This window comes from Bufo gargarizans, chromosome 4 (assembly GCF_014858855.1).
Source record: "Bufo gargarizans isolate SCDJY-AF-19 chromosome 4, ASM1485885v1, whole genome shotgun sequence".
Lineage (NCBI taxonomy): Eukaryota > Metazoa > Chordata > Amphibia > Anura > Bufonidae > Bufo > Bufo gargarizans.
The window spans coordinates 431888938-431916920 of record NC_058083.1 but is presented as its reverse complement, the minus strand read 5'-3'; the positions used below and the strand labels follow the sequence as shown (position 1 = coordinate 431916920).

At 41.9% G+C, this 27983-nt stretch overlaps 1 protein-coding gene across 1 annotated transcript in view; it reads right to left on the bottom strand.

The window, feature by feature from the left end:
• Nucleotides 1–3111: 3111 nt before the first annotated feature.
• Nucleotides 3112–27983, bottom strand: part of SYNDIG1 (synapse differentiation inducing 1) — a 348350-nt gene continuing 323478 nt past the window's right edge. The window contains exon 5 of the mRNA XM_044291433.1: nt 3112–5512. Coding sequence (XP_044147368.1) covers nt 5441–5512 — 72 coding nt within the window. The 3' untranslated portion in view covers nt 3112–5440. The remainder of the gene's footprint in view (nt 5513–27983) is intronic.

Below are 27983 nucleotides of genomic sequence, written 5' to 3'. Positions count from 1 at the left end.
TATTTAAAGCAATCTTGATAATGAGTATATAAAGAAGACCAGACTACAAACTAACATTTAAGTTCTGCGGACACCATGATGAACAGACCACAGTCCAAGCCTACCACTAACCCATTTCATCATTCCACTGCTACACTCCCCTTTCCTCTGACCAGTTATCAGCAACTCATCTCACCATTCCATTGTGATACTTCCTTCTCACTTGGCTAACAGTGGGATATCAGTTACATTTGCTGACACTGATGACAGAAATCCTAACTGTTCCACGGGCACATGTTGACTGGACCCTTAATTTACCATTAATGGTGCCATTATAATGTATCCAGTAGTATGAAAGATCAAAAACTATGTTTAAAAAAGCATACAATGAATGTATCATTCATTTACTTCTGATATAGATCTGATAGTAGCATACACAGGAGTTATGGGTTCTAACTTCTCACTGCAAAAATTAAGATAAGTTCTTCATTATGTTGCTGGTTTTGCCAGACGGAACAGAAGGGCAAGGTGTTTATCCCTGGTATTTCTACAATTCCTGTGCTTATTTTCTACCATCCGGCTTCAAAACCATACCATTCCTCTAGGGAAGGTTCTCAACAACCAATTGCCAAGGGCATTAATCCAACGAGGTGCCCCATATCTGCTACAAAGCCTAAATCTATATGTACTCTTGGAATGGTGCTCAAGATTTATTATTGCTGTCTCAAATTTAGACAGTACTAAAGCTTGACCAGGCAGGCAGAAGTTGCCTCATGCTTTATGGTAAATTTGGCGTGTTATGCTAGACAAGTTAAAAGTGCAAAAAACTTGACAAATGGCATGATAATTTAATCACCAAAAATGGCTTTAAAAAAGCAAACACTCCAAAACAAAAGGTCAAAAAGATCTTGACACAATTCCTCCTTTATTTCTTTCTGCCCCCTTTTTTAAACAGTTTTAAAATTTGTCTATTTGAATGCAAAAAAGGGATAATTTTTCAAATCTGTTAATCCAGTTTTGTGGCATAAAAAAGTCTCAAATGATATACATTTTCCCAAAAGTGTCTAAAACACATAATAAAGTGGTGCAAGACCTGTATGCCATTTTGTTGGTAGTTCCAAAGAATTGCGTGACTGCGCAAAAGGATTGGACTGAAGTAATAAAGTGCCATTTTAACTTTGGTTTGTGAGTGCTGCTTTGCCATACTTTTACACTGGAAAGTTTTGCTGCAAATTTTGCCAGAATTCAGTTTCAAAGAGGTTTCCAGGATTCTGATATTGATGGCCTATCATCAGAATAGGTTTTCAATATCAGATCGGCTGGGGTCTGACAGACCATGGTGCTCTGGTGAGCACTGCAGCCTGAAGAGGCATCTGACATCATGTTTGTTGGTCATGTAGCCTAGGTTCAGCTCAGTACCAGTCAAGCAAATGGAGCTAAGCTGCAATACCAAGAACAACCACTATCCAATAGATGATGCAGTGTTGGTAAGCTGCAAGGAGGCCATGATCCTCACTGGAGCAAACTGGCTTCCTCAAAAAGCTGATTGTTGGGGTTGCCAGGAGTCAAACCCCATATGATCTGATATTAATGACCCCTTAAGTTTAATAACTCTTTCCCTATGTGTCTAGATGAAAAAAAAAGTTTTGAACAGTTTGGTGAACAGGCAGATAATATTTTTTTTTATATATATATAATACATATAATACAAATAAAACAATTGGTGGACAATAGTTTATTAACTAAATTGCCAAAGCATTTTTCATCTTCAAAAATACAAAAATTTGTTCTAAATAGTGATAAGCAGGGGCAATATTCGAATTTGCGATATTTCGCAAATTCTCGATTATTTTCTTGATTGCAAAAATCCGCAATGTAATATGCGCGTAGTGTGGGTCTATATTTTTCAATCTGCTAGAAGTTTTCTCTGAGACTGGAGAAAATGGTTGGCACAGCAGAACATTACAATAGCTTCATATGCAGATAGAATGCTTCAATATATTGGCGATTGCACAAATCGGCAATTAATGATGCACATATTTTTGCACAATACGTGCATCTTCACATTTTAGCAGGTCTGACTACATATTACTGATTGGTGCACTAAGTATTGTTGTGAACTTGTGACATCACAGCACTATGTCTGTAGCATGTATGTATGGACAGCAGAAACTATCACACTACCTAACACCCTGCACTGGAATCAGCTACACTATATCATGATCTAACCTACACTGACTATCTCCCACTAACTATTTGTATTATATATATAAGGTAGCTAACTAACTAATGTAATTAAACAGTAAAGCACAGAGCACAGCAATAACACTGTTGTCTCTCTCAGAACTCCATAAAACTACAGAAAATGGTTGCTGGGGACGTTCTCATATACTAATGGGTAGGCAACTTCTCCTTCGTTTTGTCACTTGTATGTTGAGTCTGTACATAGTGTCAATGTCCCAACCTTGTTAACATAATATTAGAATTAGAATTTATTCAAAAGTTGTTCAGATCCAACCAAGCTTAATAAATGAATAAATGTATATGGTCATGTTATTTAGCTCTACTATTTTCTTTTCCACAAATAATCCTTTATAACAGTTACTTCCACATGAAAAGGATAGTATAAATATGGAGTATAAAATCAAATATAAAGTACAACGTGTATAAAAAACATCATTGTGATCTGGTGCAATATAATTTGCAGAAGATGCTACCTTTTTAATGCACTGTTTTATCTGAAATTGTCACAAAAGAAGTATATTATCCTGCTAAACAGACATCTTTTAAATATCAGTGGTTCTCAACTGTAATAGCAGAGACCCAAAATACACGCAATAAATACAATAGAAACAAAAAAAAAACAACAGCCACAGGTTCACCATTTCCATTTAGTAGGTAAGGTTGACCCTATGTTTTTTGACATTTGAATGGAAATTACACAGCTTGCTGACATTTGTGTTTTGGGCACTTTTTTGTTTTTATATTTCAATGCAGGTCAAACATATACTTGAGGAACACACGAGCAACAAATTGAAGACACAAGACAAAGAGGTAGATGACAAATTATTTTATTCATGTAGTCATTAAATAATTACTGTTTACAAATCACATACTGTAGAATGGATCCAGTAGCTCATTTAGATTGCTAAGGCTTAAGAAGTTATAATCAGCAGATTTTATTTGATGAGAATAATGACGTTGATGGCCCACATACAAGCCGTAAGCCCTGTTAGTAAAACATCATTCTATGAAGTATTAACATTATATTGCTATTTTTACACAACAATATATTAAAATATCTGTATTTTTGACTTATTTAAAAAGGTACTGCCAATCAATTTTGACCCAGCCTTTTGTCTTCCTTAGAAGGCTTCTACAGCTGCTTTTTATCAATGTGCATATAAAATAAATATTGGCTGCTACATGAAGTTAGAATGGTTGCCCACTTCCCTTTTTGTTTGAGTCCTTCAACAACTATCCCTATCCATTTTATGTGTAGTAGGAATTGGGCTGCATATTGATGCCAAACCATCACACAGGGAATGGCAGTGTACATAACACAGCTTAAATTGAAATCTGTGGTCATTTCATGTAATTAAGGGGGATGATGTGCCCTCCAGAGCAAGAGAACCTCTTATAGATGCTGGCTTCTAGATGAAGATCCTGAACAGGAGATCCCTATCTATTTACTCAAAATGTATATATTTTTTCTAAATTGGTGTTTTAATTATTGTTTGGGACATTTTAAAGTAACCATTAACATTATCCTAACTGAAGTGGGAAACAGTTTTTTTTACTAAGCACTACTGCTACAGTTCAGAAACTCTTGGAAAATCCTACATCTTCATGAGTCAAGGAAACCACTAAATGAATGGTTAATATATATTGTACACAGATGTGTCCACCTATAGCCTTCCACACATTTCATTAAGGACTCCAATTTATCACTGTACAAATGAAAAACATCAGCTTAACGTGCTTACAAAGCCCTTGACAGGTTACAACTTACATCACAAACACTAGGTGGCTACATATAGACACATATAGCAGAAAAGAACTCCCAACATAGCAGGGGTATAGCTATAGGCGGTGTAGAGGTAGCAGTTGCTACCAGACCCAGAAGCCCGAGGGCGCCCAAAGACCCTTGTGCTGCATAAGAAGACTCTGGTATTATAGAAAGTGCATGCAGGTCAAGTTACACCTCTGGCTGGAGGGAAGTAGTAAGGTCAATAATTTGGCATGGTGGGTGCCGTTTTAATTTTTGCCGAAGGCAGCACGAAGGCTATGTGCTTCCCTGCCCCTGGCCACAAAGCACTGAGGGAAGAGGGGCCCAAGCTGAACTCTTGCACCAAGGTCCATGAGGCTTTAGCTATGCCCCTTCAACAGAGTGTCTCTAAACCATGTTTTTTTTCACAACTGCCACTCATCTCATGCCATATATTTTAGGATATGTCCAGCCGAGAAGAAAGGTAAGTAAGGAGCCATCTTCAAACCTACACATTTACTAGCTAAAGTTTGAATGTCTATTTCAGCCAATTGATGTGTGTCTTTCACAATGATGCTAAGAATGTGCCATAGTTTCCCAAAAAATAATGGTTACTGACATTTCTGAGAGGTTCTGGACTCTTCACTTACAATAGTCAATATTCACTAATCTGAACTCAGTTCCATCCAAAGGCCAATATAGATTTTTAATTGATAGCAATTAAAATAAAATGTCACAATCCTTATGGGAAGTTTCAGTATCTGCAGTCAGTATTTCTGAGCTTACATGCAACTGTACAGCAGTACATACATCTAATATGAAAGATTACATCATGTAAAAAAATGGAAACAACCTATATACAAGATTTTTTCTGTTGATAAAATATTACTGATCCTCAATCACATAGTGGTGGCAGCCTTTTTATCGGGTTGAGTTTAATGATATGTATAAAACCCCTTCGAGACCAATTCATACTCCATTGCTGATTTTATATAGTGTGAATTAGTCTTAACATGCTTCTGGACCAGGAATATTGTATTACCTAATAAAATGGCTAACCACCTATGTGAAATTGACTGGTAGCACTCTATTTATTAGGCATCAGCCATAACGGTACATCATTTACAAAATAGTTTGACATTCCCATGACTCAGTAAAGGTAATGCCATGTTACTTTCCCCTGAAATATTTAATTACCATATATACAATGAAACGCTGTACTAGTATCCATACCCAAAAGTCCACATTAGATAGAACACAGCATGTAGTTTACATGTAAAGATTTTGTCAATGTCTGCTGTATCAGATGATAAAGAGATGTACACTTCAATGAGACTGGGATTTCATTCCAATCGCATCTGACTACTTTTACATCACAGCCCTATTCAAAGCTCAGAAAATAAGTCATGCGTACATTAGGATAATGAACAAAATCCCACCATGCAGTCCCATTGATTATAAACAGAACTAGCTCTACACAATCAATAAGTTATTTTCTTTTTCTTGTTTCAGTAAAAGCATTTTTTCTGCAGATCCATCTTCTTTCTGGAAGACAGAAAAGAAAAAGAAAATGCACGTGGGAGTTACATATTAATAATAGAGCAATCTCATAGCAATTGTTACATTCACATTCCACCATAACTCCGTAACAGAATACAATTTCTATTGTGAGATTTGCATTACATCATAGTTTACTTAAAGGAAAACTCCAGAAATTACAGAAGCTTGCGTAGATAAAACCGGATGTTCCTAATAATATTGAAAACAATGGAAATCCAGTAAAGGGTAGTTTTTTAGAATCTCTTTAATTAGAAGGGCCTCCAAACTATGCTGATCACAGGTTGTCCAAAGGCTGGAACCCCAACTTGAAGAAAATGAGAAGGGCAAATTAAGTAATAACTTGAATGGGTGGACTACAGTACCCAGATATATTATCAAAATTGGGGTTAGAGATCTAAAAACTATGTATAAATATATCAGGGGTCAGTACAGAGATCTCTCCCATCATCTTTTTATCCCCAGGACTGTGACTGTGACGAGGGGACATGCTCTGCGTCTGGAGGAAAGAAGGTTTGTACACAAACATAGAAGAGGATTCTTTACGGTAAGAGCAGTGAGACTATGGAACTCTCTGCCTGAGGAGGTGGTGATGTTGAATTCACTAAAAGAGATCAAGAGGGGCCTGGAAGTATTTCTGGAGTGTAATAATATTACGGTTTTAGTTACTAGAGATTGGTTGTTGATCCAGGGAGTTATTCTGACTGCTTGATTAAAGTCTGGAAGGAATTTTTTTTCTTTAAAGTGAGGAAAATTGGCTTCTACCTCACAGGGGTTTTGCCTTCCTCTGGATCAACTAGTAGGATAACAGGCTGAACTGGATGGAGATAGGTCTTTTTTCAGCCTTATGTACTATTTTACTAAAATATTTAATTATATTATAGCACCACCACAGGAGTGCCAGTTATCTAATAATTCTCATATACACTTATTTAAGGCACATTCGTATCATTAAAAAAAGAATTGAGCTATAATGAGTGTTTATAAGATCAGAGATCAGGGATAAGGAGCCTGTCAGCTGAGATGCCTGATAGAATAGAGCGAAAATTCTGATCCTGCTTCTAGATAAACTAATGCTGCACAAAGACAGTAGTTCAAAATAGACCAACTGAAAAAATGTTCTTTTAGCGCAACATGAGTATAATGCAATAATTTTAAAAAAATTGCCCCCAAAGAGCCATTAAGATATGGTTGACATGCTACTCAGTATGGAAAAAAAATCACTTTGATAAAAGCTATGCACTGTTGCAATGCTCAAACTGCATCCCACTTTTTGATTGACATGGCCAGGTTCCCCTATATCTGTCATGGATGTTCCCACGTCAGGTGGCAGGAGATAGGTGATCAAATGTTTGCGAACTGCGCGTTCGCGGCGGGCCCTATTTACTTTAATGGCAGGCGCACCTGAAAAACCTTCTGGTCATATTTGCAGCCACCAAATACTTACTAGAAGTGAATAAATAGTCCCACAACATGGACAGTGACATACCAGAGGGGAGTCATTTGCTAAAATTCCCATAATATATATGTATTTTAATCAGGGGCCATTTTTATGCGTCTTAAAGGAAAACTCTCAAAAATGTGCCCTGCTGGAGCCTAGAATTTTTTTATTTTAGGCCAGGGGAGTACAAGCCCAAAAAATTAGGCATTCACCTGACAGAAAAGAACTTGTGATAATGCGTCTGGAGGTACATTAGGTGGTCACCAGATACAATTTTTACTGTGGGCCACTGGAGTGCAGGCCCCAAAAATTCGGCATTCACATGACAGAAAAGGCATTTTATGCCACTGTATATACATAAGACAAGGACCATTCTTTGTTCTGGGTGGTGGTGGATATGTGTGGGCTGGCATGAGGAAATTAAATTACTTGTGGTGGTCACAGGTGTTTAATTCCTCAGAGATCCATGCCTCATTCATTTTTATAAATGTGAGGTAGTCCACACTGTCGTGAGCTAGGGGGCAAGCCAAGAGTTCCATGGAAAATTGTGCCAGCTCTCGCCACAGGTCAAGCCCGCACACCCAGTAGTCCAGGGGTTACTCGTTTCTCAGAGCGTCCACATCGGCCGTTAACCCGATGTAGTTGGACATCTGTCGGTCTAGGAGATCACTGAGGCTGGATCCGGAGGGCAGCTGTCCATGGGATGGCTGCAAGAATGATCTCATATCCGAAGTGACCAACATATCTTCAAACCGCCCTCTTTTTGCAGGAGCTGTGGGATTGGTACCGCACCTGTTTCGCTGTGGGTGGAAATTTCTCTGCCAGCTCCCCTGCCACAGCAGAATGCACCATCTATCGCAGCAAGGTTTGGAAATGCTGCATTCAGCCATCCTCTGTGATGCTGGTAACATGTCCACCATTTTGATGGCTCCTGCTCATCACCCAGGAGAATGTCATCCTCGGTCTCCTCCCCCCAGCCATGGACAACCAGGGATCCCCAAAAAGTTTAAAGTCCGGCTCAAAGCCTGCTTTTCTTGCTCCTCCTCCTCCCCCCAGCAACCATCCTCCTCTGACTCCTCTTCAGACTCCTGCTGACTTGTCTCAGATGGAGTAACCCCCCTGGGAATTCATTCAGCATTGCGACTTCCTCATCTTCCAGCTCCTGCTCCTCGATGGCTTGATCAATGACACAACACAATGCACGCTCCAGAAAGAAGGCATAAGGTACGATGTCGCTGATGGCACCCTGGCTGCAACTGACTAGTTTAGTGATCTCATCAAATGGCCGCAGAAGTCTGCATGCGTCGCGCCTAAGCAGCCACTGGCGTAGTAAAAAGAAATCAAGCTCCCAGAACCTATCCTGCTGCAGAGTTCGCACAGGTAGTCATTAACGGCACGTTGCTGCTGGAGCAGCCTATAAAGCATATACAAGGTTGAGTTCCAGCGCGGCGGGCTGTCACAAATTAGACGTCTGAGGGGCAGGTGGTGTCACTGCTTAACATCAGCAAGGCGAGCCATGGCCGTGAAAGATCTTCTAAAATGGCCAGAGATTTTCCTGGCCTGTCACAAGATATCCAGGACCCCGGGGTATTTGGCAACGAATCGCTGCACGATTAAGTTCAGGACGTGTGCCATGCACAGAACGTCTGTTATTTTGCCCTGTTTCAGCGCGCTCAGCAGTTTGGCACTGTTGTTGCACACCAATTTACCAACTGTCAAATTGGGCGGGGTTAGTCACTGATCGGCCTGTGACTACAGAGATGACAGCAGTGCAAGACTGGTGTGGCTCTTGGCTTCCAGGCACAACAGCTGCAGCACAGCATGACAACGTCTCACCTGGCATGTCGAATAGGTTCTGGGGAGCTTGGGGGGCACAGCGGAAGAGGCGGTAGCAGTAGAAAAGGAGTAGTCAGCTGAGGAGGAGACGGAAGATGGAGGAGGAGATAAGAGGCAGGGCTGCATGCAATCCGTGGCGGTAACACCAAATCCACACAGGAGCCTCGGGTTACATGCTTGATGGCCATCAGAAGGTTCACCCAGTGGGCAGTAAAAGTTATGTACCTTCCCTGTTTTCTAGACCACGTGTCTATGGTCAGATGTATCTTGGCACGAACATTGTGTGCCACAGATGTATTCACTTGCCACCATATAGCTCTGAAATGCCCTTCTGGGAGAAATATTTCCTTCCGGGGACCTTCCATTGTGGTGTGCCAATGTCCACAAATTTTCTAAAGGCCTTTGAGTCCACCAGTTTATATGGCAGTAGTTGGCGGGCTAGCAGTTTCGATAAGCCAGCGGTCAGCTGCTGGGCAAGAGGGTTATCCGCCGTCATCAACCTTTTACGCTTAGACATTTGGGCCACGGAAGCCTGCCTTCTGCCAGATGAACACGACGATGGCACAGTGGAAGGTGGAGTGGAGCACAAATGGGAGGATATAGGAGAAGAGGCAGGACGTGGAGCGCCAGGAGTGTGGCTTTGCGGGTTCTGATGGCGTTGCTCCTACTGTGGTTGGTGATGGGAGGCCAGGTGCCTTCTTAAGGTGGTCGTCCCTAGGTGAATGTTGGGCTTACCGCGACATATGCATTCACAGCACAGGCTGCAGATAGCAAAACTATTGTCAGCAGCTGACACATTAAAAAAGCCCACATTGCAAAACCATGTGCCGTGTCCTAGTAGAGCCAGAAGTGACCGTGCATGGTGGATGGCTCACTCAAGATACATTTGCAGTCTGCTTTTTGCCTCCTGTGCCCTGTGAGCTCTGCCTGCTTCTCCTTCTTCTCCTCCCTCTCTGCTGATCCGTCTCTTGCTCTGAACTCCCCTCCTCTTCCTCTCTTGTGGGCACCCGTGTGACGTCCATCGACACGTCATCATTGTCACCTTTACCACCACTGACATTTGAGATCTCGGAGTAGGCAGCAACAGTGGGGACCTCCCTCCTTGGGATGATCTGGGTACTGTTGTCAGACCGCTGGGTAGCAGCCATAGCTACCTCCTCTTTTTCATCTAATGTCAAGAATGACTGTGCATCAGTAAGGTCTCGGAAAATTATTCCTCTTACTCGAGTGGAGGGGCTATTGTGGCACGTGCCTTCTCCAACTTCCCACTTAGACTCCGGCCAGGTGCACATGCCCGATCCATACCACCCCTGTGGAACGGCCTGCCTCTACCTCTGTCTGTCATTTTCAAAATAACCCTGTGCCTAAGTCCCTAGAAAAGAACAGTATTAGTGTAAGTAGGTATATCGCATGCCTCAATCAATATTTGGTGGAAACAGGTATATCGAACCCCTTAATCAGTATTTTGTGGAAGCAGGTATCTTGCAGGCCTCAATCAATATTTGGTGGAAGCAGGTCAATCCCCTTAATCAATATTTTGTGGAAGCATGTATATATATAGCAGCCCTCAATCAGGATTTTGTTGAAGCAGGTATATCAATACCCTTAATCATTATTTTGTGGAAGCAGGTATATCGCAGGCCTCAATCAATATTTGGTGGAAACAGGTATATCGAACACCTTAATCAGTATTTTATGAAAGCAGGTATCTCGCAGGCCTCAATCAATATTTGGTGGAAACAGGTATATCGAACACCTTAATCAGTATTTTATGAAAGCAGGTATCTCGCAGGCCTCAATCAATATTTGGTGGAAGCAGGTCAATGCCCTTAATCAGTATTTTGTGGAAGCATGTATATATATATATATATATATATATATATAGCAGCCCTCAATCAGGATTTTGTTGAAGCAGGTATATCAATCTCCTTAATCAGTATTTTGTTGAAGCAGGTATATTGCAGGCCTTAATCTATATTTGGTGAAAACAGGTATATCAAACCCCTTAATCAGTATTTTGTTGAAGCAGGTGTATCGCAGGTAGTGATGAGCGGCAGTGGCAATATTCGAATTCACAATATTTCACAAATATTTGGGCGAATATTCGCCATATTTTCACGAATTTGTGATCTCCAGGCATTATTTTCTTGATTGGGAAAATTTGCATAACAATTTGCATAAAATTCACATAATAATTCTGATAAACTGGGATTTCAAAAAAATGAATATTCGCGATTACGAATATATTTTGTGATATTCTAAATATTCTCAAATTCTCGAAGTGCCAATAGTCGCGATTAAAATGTTCAATTCAAATATTCGTGATCAACACTAATCGCAGGCCCCAATAAAAAAAATTGTGGAAGCAGGTATATCAAATTCCTTAATCAGTATTATGTGGTAGCAGGTATCTCACAGGCCTCAATCAATATTTGGTGGAAACAGGTATATTAAAAACTCCTTAATCAGTATTTTGTGGAAGCAGGTATATCGCACCCCTTAACCAGTATTTTGTGGAAGCAGGTATCTCTCAGACCTCAATCAATATTTGGTGGAAACAGGTATATCGAACCCCTTAATCAGTATTTTGTGGAAGCAGGTATATTGCAGGCCTCAATCAATATTTGGTGGAAGCAGGTATATCATCCCCTTAATCAGCATTTTGTGGAAGCAGGTATATCGCAGCCCTCAATTAGTATTTTGTGAAAGCAGGTATATCAAACCCCTTAATCAGTATTTTGTGGAAGCAGGTATATCACAGGCCTCAATCAATATGTGGTGGAAACAGTTATATCGAACCCCTTAATAAGTATTTTGTGGAAGCAGGAATATCGCAGCCCTCAATCAGTATTTTGTGGAAGTAGGTATATAAATCCCCTTAATCAGTGTTTTGTGGAAGCAGGTATATTACAGCCCTCAATCAGTATTTTGTGGAAGCAGGTAAATTGAACCCCTTAATCAGTATTTTGAAGTAGCAAGTATATCATACCCCTCAATAATTTTTTTGCCACAACAGTTATATCACACCACCTTGTTTATTTGGGGCGACAGGTATATCGCAGCCCTCAATCAGTATTTTGTGTAAAAAGTTATATCACACCCCTCAATCAGTTTTTTTGGGGGCAACAAGTTTATCACACCCATTGCAATTAGTTGTTCCAACAGTGCTTGTCCCTCTATATAGCTGCGGTATTGCAGCAGAACCGCACACAACTGCTACACAATACAAATGCACTATAATATACTTTCTATGTTAATAAGTATATTATAAGTATATCACACCCCTCAGTATATCCCACCTATCAATAGCACACCTATACCAGTCTTTAAAAGGACTTTTGTGGCCCTATTAGCTAGCGTTTGGTGTCCCTAACAGCCTGCCCCGCTCCACAAAGCTAGCTCTCCCTACACTGGCAAAACACAGAATGTAAAATTGGCTGTCAGATCAGGTTCTGTTATAGGGTGGGGGTGTGTCCATGTGCTGAAACGTCTCAATTGGCTGTCCTGCCCCAACTGGTGGATGTGTCATGGGTCAAAGTTTGGCACAATGCAAAAGGACATCACCATATGTTTGCATGTTCGGCGACTTGCAAACGAGCAAAATTCGCCATGAAACAACTGCCGGGCGAACCCCAAGGCCATCTCTACTTGCCACACCTTCTTTTCCAAGGTGTGGCTATTAGGGTCATTTAACCATACCTATTTATTGTTTCTCCCACTATGCTATGTGGTTTATAGTTTCTGTTGGAGTAGTAGATAGATAGATGTGTGGATCTCGGCTGAGTTCCTGGTGCTGCCATGGCCACTTGAAGTTAAGTGTTTTCTTTCCCTTTTGTATTTTGTTTAGTTTATTTTGTGTGTTGCATATCCCTGTCATTTGTATTAAGACCTGAGGAAGATTCCTGTTTGTCCTTCCTTTTGGAGGAACAGTTGGTCTCAGTCCTGACATTAGTACCAGGGTCCTATAGGATAGGTTAGGACACTAGGTATTCCGATGTATGAACGCACCTACCTCCGGGGTCTGTTTATACTGGTAGTTAGTCATGGCTTTGATTATGGTTTTACTAGGAGGTGCCCATCTCCTTTCCCTAGTTTCTAGCCCTTATTCCCCCACCACTTTCTCTCCTATGTTTGCTGTGGTGTTTCTCTCCCACACTCCCAAACATGACATTATAAACCGCCAAAACTGTTAATTTTTTTTTTTGCTTGTTTCAGTACAGCCATGGATCCAATTGCTGCACTGCCCAGACAGTTGCAGGGGCTGTTTTTGGAGGTAGCTGACCTGGGCACGGCAGTCTCGCAGATCCAGAGACCACAGGCTGCTGGTCCTAGTGTTGGTGGTGGTTACTAGGCCTATCTCGAGTCTAAAGTTGCCCTCTCCGGGGAAGTAATAATTTCATTTTGCTTAGGGAAGAGTGTAAATAGTATTTTAGGCTATGTCCACACTCATCTGGGGATTGTCACGACCATGGTCATGGTCGTGACTCCTGTAACCGCATGCAGTTGCCTGCGGTCTTGGTTGTGTTGTCAATCACAGGTGAGGGCTGAAGTATGTTGCCTCACCTGTGGTTGCCGATGGCAACTTTTTATGTGGCTACCTGTCTTTGTAGGTGTGCCTTTTATGTGTTTGGTGTGCACAAGGTTTAGGTGTGTGCACTGTGACACTTCCCTTCACTGGTGGCTGCCCGTGGCAACGTGTTCTATATTGTACATGTGGTGGCAGTGTCTCTGCCTTTTGGCTGACTCCCAGGACATGGTTGCCACGCATGTCGTTGCCGGCGGTAACAGCTCCAGTGTGTTTGTGTGTGTATTCCCCTTTAAGTGGTTTCACTTCCCTGGTTGGTGTTGGAAGGGTTAATTCCCTTTCCTGTGTGTGTCTGTGTTGGTGTGGCCACTTTGGGCTATAAAGCCTCTTTGGAGACCTGAAGCTGAGGGGTTCTTCAGCCATGCTTTACTGGAGACATCCTCCTGGTAATTCACCATCTGCCAGTGGGGGCCACCCTTGTGGTCATAAATTATGTCACACATGATGTTATGAAGGTGTGTTTTTGGTATGCTTGTTTATTGCAGCTTATGGTCCTGTGTTCCTGTGTGTTGTGTGGTGTGTGCTGTGTCCATGTGTGTTCTTTGGACAGCAGCGCGTCTGCATGGGTTCCAGGCTTTGTGTCTGTGGCAGGTAGGTGCTATACTTGTTGCATTTACCTGCCATTGCCATAAGTTGTTTATGTTTCCCCTTTATTGTAGCCTGGCCTGTGAGACTCCTGCTCCTCCGTGCCTCCATCTTCTGGCATCGCACGGCTCAGGGTTTTCACCATCCTCCGCCGTGACAGGGATGAGATTTAGAAAGTTGGTATGGTTATTTGATTTAAATCACAGAGAAAATGCACCAAACGGATATGCCACTGACTATACTAGCTAGCCATACAAGCAGATATTAAAAACTGAGACTTTTGCCAATATATTTCTGTCAGGAAGATATCGGAGCCCATCATGCTCCACGTCACGGTCTCTCAGCATGGCAAGGGGTCCTACCACTGCGCTAACTATGGTGTGAACACGGTCTGAAGGTGATGAAATCCAGCTCACAGCCAAGCTTCCGCACAACCGCATAGCAGGACAACTAATGCAATGTGAGCAAAGCAAGACTGTAAGCCACACCCATATCAGACTGTGTGATGGAGGATACCAGGTGCAAAGGAATGTTTAAATGTCAGGTAAAGGCACATTCAATACATATAAAACAAAATCACAAAAATATAGTGGCCATATTGGCATGGCTGTGATTGGCCAACTGAAGCATGTGACCCAGCCTCTATTTAATAGAGTCACGTAGCGCCGCCCGTCACTCTGCTCAGATTAGTGTAGGGAGAGGCTGCAGCTGCTGTCAGGGAGAGATCAGGGGAAAATATTATCAAGAACTGCCTTTTTACTCAGCGATCTACATCAAATGTGTTTTGTGGGTGCAGTGCACAATTTTTTTAAGCCTGCACTGAGCCAACTACTGATGAAAACGAACTTTTTTTAACTTTAGTTTGTCAATATCAATACATAATCGCCAGCCATTTTATGCAACAATAGTGCACCAACACTATCTATCTGCATGTCTGCTAGTCCAGAAATGCAGCGTTTTGCTTACTGTGCTAAAAAAAACTATTTTTTCATATATTGCACATCTGTGATTACAAGTGCATAAGGGACTGTCACATTTAGGCCACAAATAAGGCTTTTAGGATACTGTGGTGAAAAAAAATAACTTTTTTTCATATATTGCACATCTGTGATTACACTTGCATAGGTTACTGTCACATTTAGGCCACAAATATGGCTATTAGGTTACTGTTGGTAAAAGAAACCTTTTTTTCATATACTGCACATCTGTGATTACACTTGCAAAGGTGACTATCACATTTAGGCCACAAATAAGGCTTTTAGGATACTGTGGTGAAAAAAAATACTTTTTTTCATATACTGCACATCTGTGATTACACGTGCATAGTTGACTGTCACATTTAGGCCACAAATATAGCTTTTAGGATACTGTGGTGAAAAATCCCTCTCATATACTGCACATCTGTGATTACACGTGCATAGTTGACTGTCACATTTAGGCCACAAATATGGCTATTCGGTTACCGTTGTTAAAAAAAAAAAAAACTTTTTTCATATACTGCACATCTGTGATTACACATGCATAGGTGACTGTCACATTTAGGCCACAAATAAGGCTTTTAGGATACTGTGGTGAAAAAAAAACTTTTTTCATATATTGCACATCTGTGATTACACATGCATAGGTGACTGTCATATTTAGGCTACAAATATGGCTATTAGGTTACTGTTGTTAAAAGAAACCTTTTTTTCATATACTGCACATCTGTGATTACACTTGCATAGGTGACTGTCACATTTAGGCCACAAACAACATGGTGGAACAGTACCTGTGCACACGCCGACACGTACTAACTGATGGTTCTGCCCCATTAAACTTCTGGGTCTCCAAATTGTCCACATGGCCAGAGCTTGCCCTGTATGCCTTGGAGGTGCTGGCCTGCCCTGCAGCCAGTGTACTCTCTAAACGTGTATTTAGCATGGCAGGAGGCGTCATTACAGACAGATGCAGCCGCCTGTCCACAGCCTACGTGGACAAGCTCACGTTCATTAAAATGAACCAGGCTTGGATCCCACAAGACTTGTCTGTACCTTGTGCAGAATAGACATTTATACCACCATCAAACATACATTCTTGTACTCAAGTCAAGTGCAATGATTCTTTGTTTTCTTTTTTTTTATTTGTCCCAATATTTTGGGGGCTACCTACCCCAATAAAAAATAAAGCATTGTTGGCTACCTCCTCCTCCTTTATAGCTGCCTACATTTACCGCCTCCTCAACCTCCGATTCCATATCCACCTCCTTCTCTGAGTTGCAAGTTAATAATTTGTAATTTTTTGTTATTTTATTTTATTTTAAGTTATTTCCCTATCCACATTTGTTTGCAGAGCAGTTGCCATGCTCTTAAGCACATTTTACTGCCTTTTACATCCCTCCAGCCTTTTCAAGGACTATTTTAGAGCCATTTTAATGCAAAAAAGTGCCAATTTGAGTGCCCTAAATTGAAAAAAATCTTATTTTCAATTGTCAGGTGCCATTTTACCATTTTTGGCGTATATAAACCCCTGCTGTGCCTGGGTGACACGGGCCTAAATCTCTCAAAATCGTCTGTTCTATTGCTGGGTGACATGAACCCCCTTTTGCCGTGAATGAACCCCTGCTGGACCTGGATGACAGTGGCCTAAATCTCTCAAAATCGTTTGTTCTATTGCTGGGTGACATGAACCCCCTTTTGCTGTGAATGAACCCTTGCTGTGCCTGGGTTACAGAGGCCTAAATCTCTCTAAATCGTCTGTTCTATTGCTGGGTGACATGAACCCCCTTTTGCCATGAATGAACCCCTGCTGTGCCTATGGACATACGTGCAGTTCAACCAAGGGATAGGTGGGGAGTCGGGACGCGAATCCCAGAAGGAAGTGAGACTCAGATTTTGAAAAACATAGTCCTTTACTGTCGGAGGGGGTGGTGATATCCACTCAGGAAGATGCACCGGAGTCTTTCCCCTATGGGAAATTGTTTGTTCCATCAGAATTGCATCATAAGGTGTTTGAGGAACATCACTGTACGGTTCTTACAGGACACCCTGGGAGTATATCCACTGCCGACCTCATCTCTCATAGATTCTGGTGGCTAGGATTGTGTGAGTGTGTTGAGGACTATGTGTCAGCCTGTAGTATCTGTGCACACATAGGTGACACATACTCGATATATTGGATCTCTACTTCCAATGCCCATACCGTCCAGACCCTAGACTCACTTGTCTATGGATTTTATTACTGATCTGCCTAATTCGTCTGGAAAGACAGTTATTCTGGTGGTAGTTGATTGTCTTAGTAAAATGCTAAAACACTTGCGCATTGTGTGTTTGTTGACAACATTAGAAAAATTCATGGCATTCCCTCTGATGTGGTCTGGGATCGTGGGACTCAGTTTGTGTCCAGATTATGGAAGATGTTCTGTACTTGGCTGTGGGTACAACTGTCTTTTTCTTCCGCTTTTCATCCTCAGACGAATGAACAGATGGAGCGTTTCATCCTCAGACGAATGAACAGATGAACAGAGTCTGGAGACTTGGTTAAGATGTTTTGTCTCTGAGAACCAGGAGGAATGGTCCTCATTTTTGTCTTTGGCAGAGTTTGCCATAAACAATTGTAGACAGGAGTCCACTGGTAACTGCCCATTTTTGGGGGCATATGGGTTTCATCTGCAATTTGGCACATTCTCTGGATACTTCCGTTATCCCTGAGGAGGAAAGTTTTTTCGTCATCATTGTCTTCTATATGGCGGAAAATTCTAAATAACTTGATGAACTTGGGCAACAAGTATAAACATGTGGCTGACAGGAAACGTATCAATGTTCCAGGCATAAGTGTGGGTGATTTTGGGTGGCTGCCCACAAGTATTTAGTTGAAGGTTCCTTCTTGGAAGTTGGGTCCAAGGTTTATTGGTCCATATAAGATCACTGTCATTAGTCCTGTAGCTTTTCGTCTTGAACTTCCTCAGGCTCTGAAAATGTATAATATGTTTTACAAATCTTTGTTGAAGAGATATGTTAAACCTTTGGAGCCGTCTTACTTGCCAATCGCTCCTGTCATGATGGACGGCAGTTTGGAAATCCAGGTCGCCAAGGTTATTGACGTTCCTGCGACAGGTGGCAGGAGATCAGTGAGACTGGCAACACGTGGTTTGATCTGACATGTTTTCCATTTGGAACAAATGACATCTGTGTTGTTTCAGGTGCTTGCCACACCTTCTTTCCCCAGGTGTGGCTATTAGGTTTATTAAACCTTCCCTATTTATTGTTTCTCCCACTATGCTATGCGGTTTATAGCTTTTATTGCAATTGCGGATAGCTGGTGTGTGGATCTCGGCTGAGATCCTGATGCTGCCATAGCTACTTGAAGTTAAGTGTTGTCTTTCCTTTTTGTATTTTGTTTGGGTTATTTTGTGTGTTGCATTTCCCTGTCATTTTTATTAAGGCCTGAGGAAGACTCCTGTTTGTCATTGCTTTTGGAGGAACAGGTTGTCTCAGTCCTGACATTAGTACCAGGGTCCTATAGGGTGAGTTAGAACATTATGTATTCCGGTGTATGAACTCACCTACCTCCGGGGTCTGTTCATACTGGTAGTAAGTAAGGACATTGATTAGAGTTTTACTAGGAGGTGTCCATCTCCTTTCCCTAGTTTCCAGGCCTTATTCCCTCACCCCTTTCCCTCCTATGTTCAGTGTGGTGTTTCCCTCCCACAAGTGAACGTGACAATATCATGCTCTAAAATCTAAAAGTAAATGCTCATTGATTACTCTTCAGCATATCTGTCCTGGTCTCTATGGATTGTACTACAAAATAAAAATTTGCAGGTGTGGGATTTCAGAGCCAGGACAAGTGATATAGAAAGAAACCTGGCCCTGTTAATCAAGGCAAAGTCTGAGGCACTGGGCCGTGAAAGTGGTGGAATAATGGTGCACCAGACAGTGTGGCCAAACCCACAGTGGGTAAGTTTATGTTTTGGGGCACTGACCCTAAATCGCACTATGTTTACTTTAAAACTGATTTTGGGGGTGACAGACTACTTTTAAAGTGTTCAGTAATGGAACACATACAAGTTTAATGTAATAACCGATTTTATATTTTTCACTGGAGTTCAGTAGCAGTGAATTTAAACAGGTGTAACAAGTTTTCTAACATCTTGGGTCTTTAAGTTTGTATACATGAAACATAATTTCTACTTACATAATCTTAATAGAAAAATGGAAAAAAAAAACATCTGCTTTATCTTGAGCAACAGTTGTGCTCAGTTTTCATCAGTTTTTTTGTTACATCAGCTTTAGTTATTTTGATAACAGAAAAAGTACAGCAGAACTTTTTCTCTGATCATAATTAACTGATGGAACTGACAAAAATGCCAATCGAGCACAACTGATGAGAATGAAAACAAATGAGGTTCAACATGGATCCTTTAAAAAAAATAAAAAAAAAGGTTCTTCTAATTGAAAGTACTTGTGAATCTGAACATAGCCTTACTTGCACAATTATTTAAACCATACTTTTTTTTTCTGAGACAGAGATACAGTGCATTCGGAAAGTGTTTAGACCCTTTCACTTTGTTCACATTTTGTTATGTTGTGGCCAATTCTAAAAGAAAAAATATCAAGTTTTCGCCGTCATTCTGCACTCAATCCTTCATAATGAGAAAGTGAAAACAAAATTTTATATTTTTGAATAGTGATTACTGTAAAAAGTAATAACTAAATTCCGGCCGGACATAAGCATTCAGACTCTTTACACTGATACTTGAAATTTAACTCTGGGGGCCTCCCATTTCTCTTGATTATCTTTAAGATTTTCTACACCTTCATTGGAGTCTACCTGTGGTAAATTCAGTGGACATTATTTACAAAGACATGCCTTGCCTATATAAGATCTAACAGCTAACAATGTGTATCAGAGCAAAAACAAAGCCACGAGGGGGAAAGAGAGCACAGACAGGACTGTTTGGAGGCACAGATCTGGAGAAGAGCATATAAAAATTCTGCTGCACTTACATTTCCCAAGAGCTCAGTGGCCTCCATAATTCCTAAATGGAAGACATTTGAAACAACTAGGACTCTTTCTAGAGATGCCTGCCCCACTAAAGTAATCAGGGAGAAAAGGGCCTTGGTAAAAGAGGTGACCAAGAACCCAATAGTAACTCTGACTGAACTCCAAATATCCTGTGACTAAATGGGAGAAACTTCCAAAAGGTCAGCCATCACTGAATGCCCTTGAGTTGTCCCCACCAGAGTCCTGACTTGAACCCTATTGAACAACTCTGTAGAGACCTGAAAATAGCTGTCCACTGACGGACCCATTCAACCTCCCAGGGCTTGAGAGGATCTGCAAAGAAGAATGGCTGAAAATCCACAAATCTTGGTGTGCAAACCCTGTCGCATGATCCCAAAGAAGACTGTAGGCTGTAATTTCTGCCAAAGATGCTTCAACTCAGCAATGACTGTGAGTAAAGGGTATGAATACTGATGCAATATTTTAGTGTTTCCTTTTTTTAAAATAAATTAGCAAACATTTCAAATATTCTGTTTTCACTCTGTCATTATAGGGTACTGAATAGGGTACTGAATGGGACCCGCAACTATATCGAGAACGGAGCCCCGCACGTGAGAACGGATCCCCGCACGTGAAGTAGGGTGCACTGCACAAGCGCAGCCGCCCTCCATTCATTTTCTATGGAGCCAGCAAAAAGCTGACCACTAGCTCGACTTTTTCCGTCAGCCCCATAGAAATAAATGGAAGTGGGGGCCGTGCATTTGCGGTACGCTCCCATTCACTTCTATGGGGAGCCGGCTTAGTGTTGGCCGGATCGGAGTCCTCCAGTCACCACCACTTGTTAATGGACTAAAAGTAATGGAACAATTGGCTTCTCAGCTGTTCCATGGCCAGGTGTGTGTTATTCCCTCAGTATCCCAATTGCAATGAGCAGATAAAAGGTCCAGAGTTCATTTCAAGTGTGCTATTTGCATTTGGAATCTGTTGCTGTCAACTCTCAAGATGAGATCCAAAGAGCTGTCACGATCAGTGAAGCAAGCTATCGTTAGGCTGAAAAAACAAAACAAACCCATCAGAGAGAAAACAAAAACATTAGGCGTGGCCAAAACAACTGTTTGGAACATTCTTAAAAAGAAAGAACTAATCGGTGAGCTCGGCAACACCAAAAGACCCGGAAGACCACGGAAAACAACTGTGGTGTATGATCGAAGAATTCTTTCCCCGGTGAAGAAAACACCCTTTAAAACAGTTGGCCAGATCAAGAACACTCTCCAGGAGGTAGGTGTATGTGTGTCAACGATCAAGAGAAGGGGAGCGTAGCGGCATGACGTAGCGGCGCAGCTGCGTGGGTGTGCCGCGCGTCCGTGTGGGCACCCCCCTAGCCTCCACCCTGTGTACTATCGGCGTCCACCTCTCGTTAGTTGCAGCGCTGTAGACCAGAACTTGCTTGATGATGTCCGCCGGGTCCTGGAGGCATGGTGTGATCGGCGGTAAACCCCTGTACTGAGGCGAATTAGTTGGAAGGTAGAGCTGACCGGGAGCAGTGTGGAAGATAAAGCGCACAAGGCTGTGGAGCTGACGGTGTAGCGGTGCAGATCTGCAGATGAGCCGGAGGCACTTAGCATGAATGTAGAGCGAATGTGTGAAGTCTAACTGCTGCAGTTAGCACTCAAGTCGCCAAGCTGTTTCAGACGGACGGAAGCTGCATTGAGCCGAGATCCTCGTCCGGACCACCTTGAGACTGCTTTTTTCCTACCTGATTTCCTTTCTGGTCGGTGGACTGAAGACTGGTGAGACGATCTCTACATTAGCTTCACTAACCCCTACTAACTGTCCCTAACCAGGGTAACTTGCTAACAGACCAGTTCGGTGCGATCATCCACCTGTGTCTTTATACAACTGGTCAACCCTTGGTGCATATTATTCTATTTGGGGGGAGATAGTCTAGATAACTTGCCGTGGCCGAGACACAACATACCCTTATATAGCATACTAGAGCCTGTGGACCTCAGCTCTATAAAAAAAAAAGGTGTCTGATAAATGTATGCATATCCTGCTGGGTCTTAATGACCAAAGACAAAAGTGGGGTAATGAAGGTATATGTAAGGGCTTGCTATACCCCCCCATTCAACCAGGACGGGCTTGAGATTGCTGAGGTCTATGCTATATGAACATTTGATGGAATGTGTACCTATATAAGCTAGTTTGCCTTTCTACATCTATCCCGCATCTACACGGACTGATCATAGGATATAATCCTCCTTAATCCAATTAAAGCTGGGATGGAACAGACAACATTTGAAAGGGACTGCATATTGAGAGGGGTCTAATAATAGTGGCTACACACTAATTCAACTACCACACTAATCCACCTGTATTTTGGAATTGGTGTATATGCAATATTGACCCATTTTTTTTAATTGTATTTCTCAAATTCGCATGTGTGCCTTATATGTACTATACAGGTTTCACTGATATGTGGGGTTTACGAAGATATTCTCACAAGTAAAACTAATTATAGGGAACTACGTGAAACGCTCGCCCCCACACATCACTGAAAACAGTCTTTTTTCCACTGCACAATTCTTGACTCCCTCTTTGAAGTTGGGCATATGGAACAGAGTTGTCGCTCCCCAAATACACACACGTTGTGCCATATAGCACTGCCAATTGCGAGGGAGACACTAGAAACGGGAGATCTCGCTGGTATCATAGATCCCGGGAACGGGAGTCAACGCTCTATATTGAGATTAGCCAGTTGCCAACAACATGCCTCCAAAATATACTAGAAAATCTGGAGGCACTGGGTCACCTAAAGTTGGCACTGGAAATAGCCCACAGGCGAAAATGGATAAATACTTGAGATCTCCTGTTTCCAAACCCAGAGGTGGAAAGAAAATTGCAGAGATTGTGGAGGGACTGATAGACCAGCCTCTGCAGGTAGACCCCACAGTGCACAAACTGGGGGCGCTAGATGCAGATAGGCTGGATACTATAGATAACAAATTGGCAAATATATTGGGGGCAGTACAGACCATGAGTGAAACTATCACAGATATTTCTACTATAGTCAAGACTCTACAAACTGATATTGTTTGGATAAGAGATGACATGAATAAAATTAGTTTAAGTATCAAGGACGTAGAAACAGGACTAGCGGAGGCAAAAATAGAACAGACCCAGATGGCCAAGAAAATCGACAGTCTGGAGAGGGAAAATTTGCGAGTTAACATGAAGTTGACTGATCTGGAAGATAGAAAATGCAGAAATAATCTGAGGATAGTGGGTTTTCTGGAGGGAGCGGAGGGGGATAAACCCTTCTGGATTTTTACAAAAATGGTTACAACAGACACTTGGCGCTGGAGGGGATTCAGGCATGTTCTGTTTGGAGCATGCCCATAGGATCCCCTTAAAAAACCTCCAGTTGGCGGTCCCCCTCGCTCCTTCCTGATCAAAATAGTATGTTCTAGTGATAGAGACTGGGTGCTTTGGCATAAGAGGGAGCTCCAGGAGATAGAATATAATGGCAATAAAATACAGATATATCTGGATTTCTCTAGAGACATGCAAAATAAGCGAAGAGAATACTATGATATAAAAAAGAGAATGCGAGAGTGTAATATTAAATACTCGATGATGTACCCGGCCAAATTAAGAGTGGTGCATAGGGACCCAGTTACAGTTGCAAGAAAAAGTATGTGAACCCCTTGGAATGATATGGATTTCTGCACAAATTGGTGATAAAATGTGATCTGATCTTCATCTAAGTCACAACAATAACACACAAAGAATTAAATGTTACCATGTGTTTATTGAACACACCATGTAAACATTCACTGTGCAGGTGGAAAAAGTATGTGAACCCTTGGATTTAATAACTGGTTGAACCTCCTTTGGCAGCAATAACTTCCACCAAACGTTTCCTGTCGCTGCAGATCAGACGTGCACAACGGTCAGGAGTAATTCTTGACCATTTCTCTTTACAGAACTGTTTCAGTTCAGCAATATTCTTGGGATGTCTGGTGTGAATCGCTTTCTTGAGGTCATGCCACAGCATCTCAATCGGGTTGAGGTCAGGACTCTGACTGGGCCACTCCATAAGGTGTATTTCCTTCTGTTTAAACCATTCTGTTGTTGATTTACTTCTATGCTTCGGGTCGTTGTCCTGTTGCAACACTCATCCTCTGTTGAGCTTCAGCTGGTGGACAGATGGCCTTAAGTTCTCCTGCAAAATGTCTTGATAAACTTGGGAATTCATTTTTCCTTTGATGATGGCAATCCGTCCAGGCCCTGACGCAGAAAAGTAGCCCCAAACCATGATGTCCCCACCACCATACTTCACAGTTGGGATGAGGTTTTGATGTTGGTGTGCCGTGCCTCTTTTTCTCCACACATAGTGTTGTGTGTTTCTTCCAAACAACTCAACTTTGGTTTCATCTGTCGACAGAATATTTTGCCAGTACTGCTGTGGAACATCCAGGTGCTCTTGTGCAAACTGTAAACGTGCAGCAATGTTTTTTTTGGACTGCAGTGGCTTCCTCTGTGGTATCCCCCCATGAAATCCATTCTTGTTTAGTGTTTTACGTATTGTAGATTCGCTAACAGGGATGTTAGCATACGCCAGAGACTTTTGTAAGTCTTTAGCTGACACTCTAGGATTCTTCTTCACCTCATTGAGCAGTCTGCGCTGTGCTCTTGCAGTCATCTTTACAGGACGGCCACTCCTAGGGAGAGTAGCAGCAGTGCTGAACTTTCTCCATTTATAGACAATTTGTCTTACTGTGGGCTAATGAACAGCAAGGCTTTTGGAGATACTTTTATAACCCTTTCCAGCTTTATGCAAGTCAACAATTCTTAATCGTAGGTCTTCTGAGAGCTCTTTTGTGCGAGGTATCATTCACATCAGGCAATGCTTCTTCTGAAAAGCAAACCCAGAACTGGTGTGTGTTACTTATAGGGCAGGGCAGTTGTAACCCACACCTCCAATCTCATCTCATTGATTGGACTCCAGTTGGCTGACACCTCACTCCAATTAGCTCTTGGAGATGTCATTAGTCTAGGGGTTCACATACTTTTTCCATCTGCATTTTAAATGGTTACATGGTGTGTTCAATAAAAACATGGTAACATTTAATTCTTTGTGTGTTATTAGTTTAAGCAACCTGTGATTGTCTATTGTTTTGACTTAGATGAAGATCAGATCACATTTTATGACCAATTTGTGCAGAAATCCATATCATTTCAAAGGGTTCACATACTTTTTCTTGCAACTGTATGTTTAACAATGCCCCAGATGCTTTGGAATGGCTGTATTTAGTAGATAATTAGAAACAAGTATCTTGAATAGGTGGGCGAGATGGTGGATTGGTTGCGGGTGGGGGGGGGGATGGTTGGGTGCCCATTAGCGGATGGGCGTAGTGTAAGAGGTTGACAGGGTGAAATTCACCAGTGAACCAGATTGGGGAAATGGAGGGGGGGGATTGGGGTGGGGGGGTGTGAGGGGGGTGATAGGGGATGGGGATGGGCGGGGCCGCGGCTGTCATTCAGGGGAGACAGACAGTTTTTCCACAGTTCCATAATGTAATGAATGATAAAGTACTAACATGGAATGTACGCGGATTAGGAAACAGAATAAAACGGGTTATAGTTTTTGACCAGATCACTCGACATCTTCCTGCAATTGTTGCACTATTGGAGACACATGCTGCACCAGAGACTCCAGACTATCTGATAAAGAAATGGGCGGGCCATCAGTTCCACTCTAGATTTTCAACATATGCCCGCGGGGTTAGTGTATACGTTCATAGGAACATTGATTATGTTCCCATAGAACAATTAATTGATACAGACGGGGGAGATTTATTTTTCTCCATTGTCGATGGAATGGTAGGAAGTGCATTTTAGCCTTCCTATACATTCCGCCCCCGTTTGCTATGACAGTCCTTAATCAGCTAACTACCTTTATTTATAGCAGAGAGCGGTGTCCGGTGCTGGTATGCGGAGATTATAACTGCGTACTCGACCCAGACTTGGATAGACTATCCACTATTGGAAAGCATATACAAGGAAAACACCATTTATTTTGTGGGTTTTGTCAGGAAACAGGGCTAAATGATGTTTGGAGATGGCTATATGGGAACAAACAAGTGTTCTCTTCCTTTAGTAAAACATACAACGCCCAGTCTAGTATTGATATAGCCCTGGCCAATAGTGAAATGCTTGTTCTAACTTCAAAAATGAAAAATTCACCAATGTTATTGGCTATTAAAATGGAGGGTCAACCTGCCATAGTTCGACCATTTAGATTAAATGCTCATTGGTTAACTATTATAAAAGATACAGATAGGATAAACAAGGATTTGGCCTATTTTTGGCACGTAAATATTGGTGCAACACATATCCATTATGCGTGGAACGCAATGAAAGCATATATACCTGGGCTGTACTTTGGAATAATCAAAAGGAAAAAAACAGAATTTTTTAAAGAGGGGAAAAATCTGGAAGAAAATGTAAAAAAAACTGGAAAGTGTGAGTAGAACACAAAATGACGAAAAGGTGTGAGTCAAATTAAAACTAGCAAATGATCAGTACATAAATTATATGACAAAAAAGGCCCAAAATAGGCAATTCTTCCAGGGATATGAGAATTTTTGAAGGAGGTACTCAAGGTAAATTACTGGCCGCTATAATATCCAATCAAAAGGCACCCCAAAAGATTAGACAGATTCTAACAAGTGAAGGTCGCAAATTAGTTAAAACATCGGAAATCGAGGGAGAATTTGTAACATTTTACAACAACCTCTATCAATCCGAGTCAGACGATGCAGGGACGACTATAGCAGAATTTCTGAAACAAATTAAGATCCCTGCACTGGCTGAACCTGGAGACAGCTCTCCTAAATTCCCCTATTCTCGTGGGGGAATTGCAGGAGGCCATAAGGAATCAAGGGTCTACGGTGCCCGGCTCAGATGGGCTCCCATTTGGCATATATAAGTGCCATGCCGAGATCCTCCTACCCGGGCTATTACAGGTACTAAATGAATCTGCTACTAGTGGAAAACTGCCCCCGTCAATGAGGGAGGCCGTCATTGCACTGATTTTGAAAAAAGGAAGGGACGGAAACAATGTAGAGGCCTATCGTCCGATATCTCTCCTTAATACAGATTATAAAATAATTGCTAAAGTACTTGCAAACAGATTAAAAAAAGTAATTGCAGGTTTGATACACACAGACTAGACGGGATTTATCCCCGGACGACAAATCCAGACGAATATACGGAGGACATTAATTAATGTGCAGATGGGGGGGGAGAGGACTGCTCCATCCTGTCCTTAGATGCCGCTAAGGCCTTTGACAGGGTGGAATGGCCCTTTTTCTGGCAGACCATGCACAAGATAAACTTGGGCCAAAGGTTCATCGGATGGGTTAAAATGTTGTACAATGACCCTGTGGCCAGAATTAATATTAACGGGGTGATATCCTCCCCCGTTAGTTTGCATCGCGGTACACGGCAGGGATGCCCTCTTTCCCCTCTACTGTTTGCAATTTTCATGGAACCTTTGGCATGCAGAATTAGAGCGGATCAGAGTATCGTGGGTTTCGGGGGAAGGGGAGAGGGGGACAAAATTTGTCTGTATGCAGACGATGTATTGCTATATTTAAAGGACAGGTGGAGAATTGTTCCACGTGTCATGCAGACAATAGATGAATTCGGCCAAGTGGCTGGGTATGAGATAAATTGGTTGAAATCCGTCCTCCTCCCCCTGAACCGCGTACCCCCAAAAAATGGTCTTAAGGTAAAAACATTTCTCCATTAGATCACCTGGAATATTTAGGTATAAGAATTGGTAGTTCTATTAGGGACTATAATAAATTAAATATTACTCCCTTGGTAAATAAAATAAAGGAAAGGGTTAGGGTTTGGCAGAAACTCCCTCTTTCACAAATTAACAGAATCACACTGATTAAAATGATTCTGTTACCCTGGATACTGTATCTGGTCACCCCCTGCCCCGTCTGGATAGATGA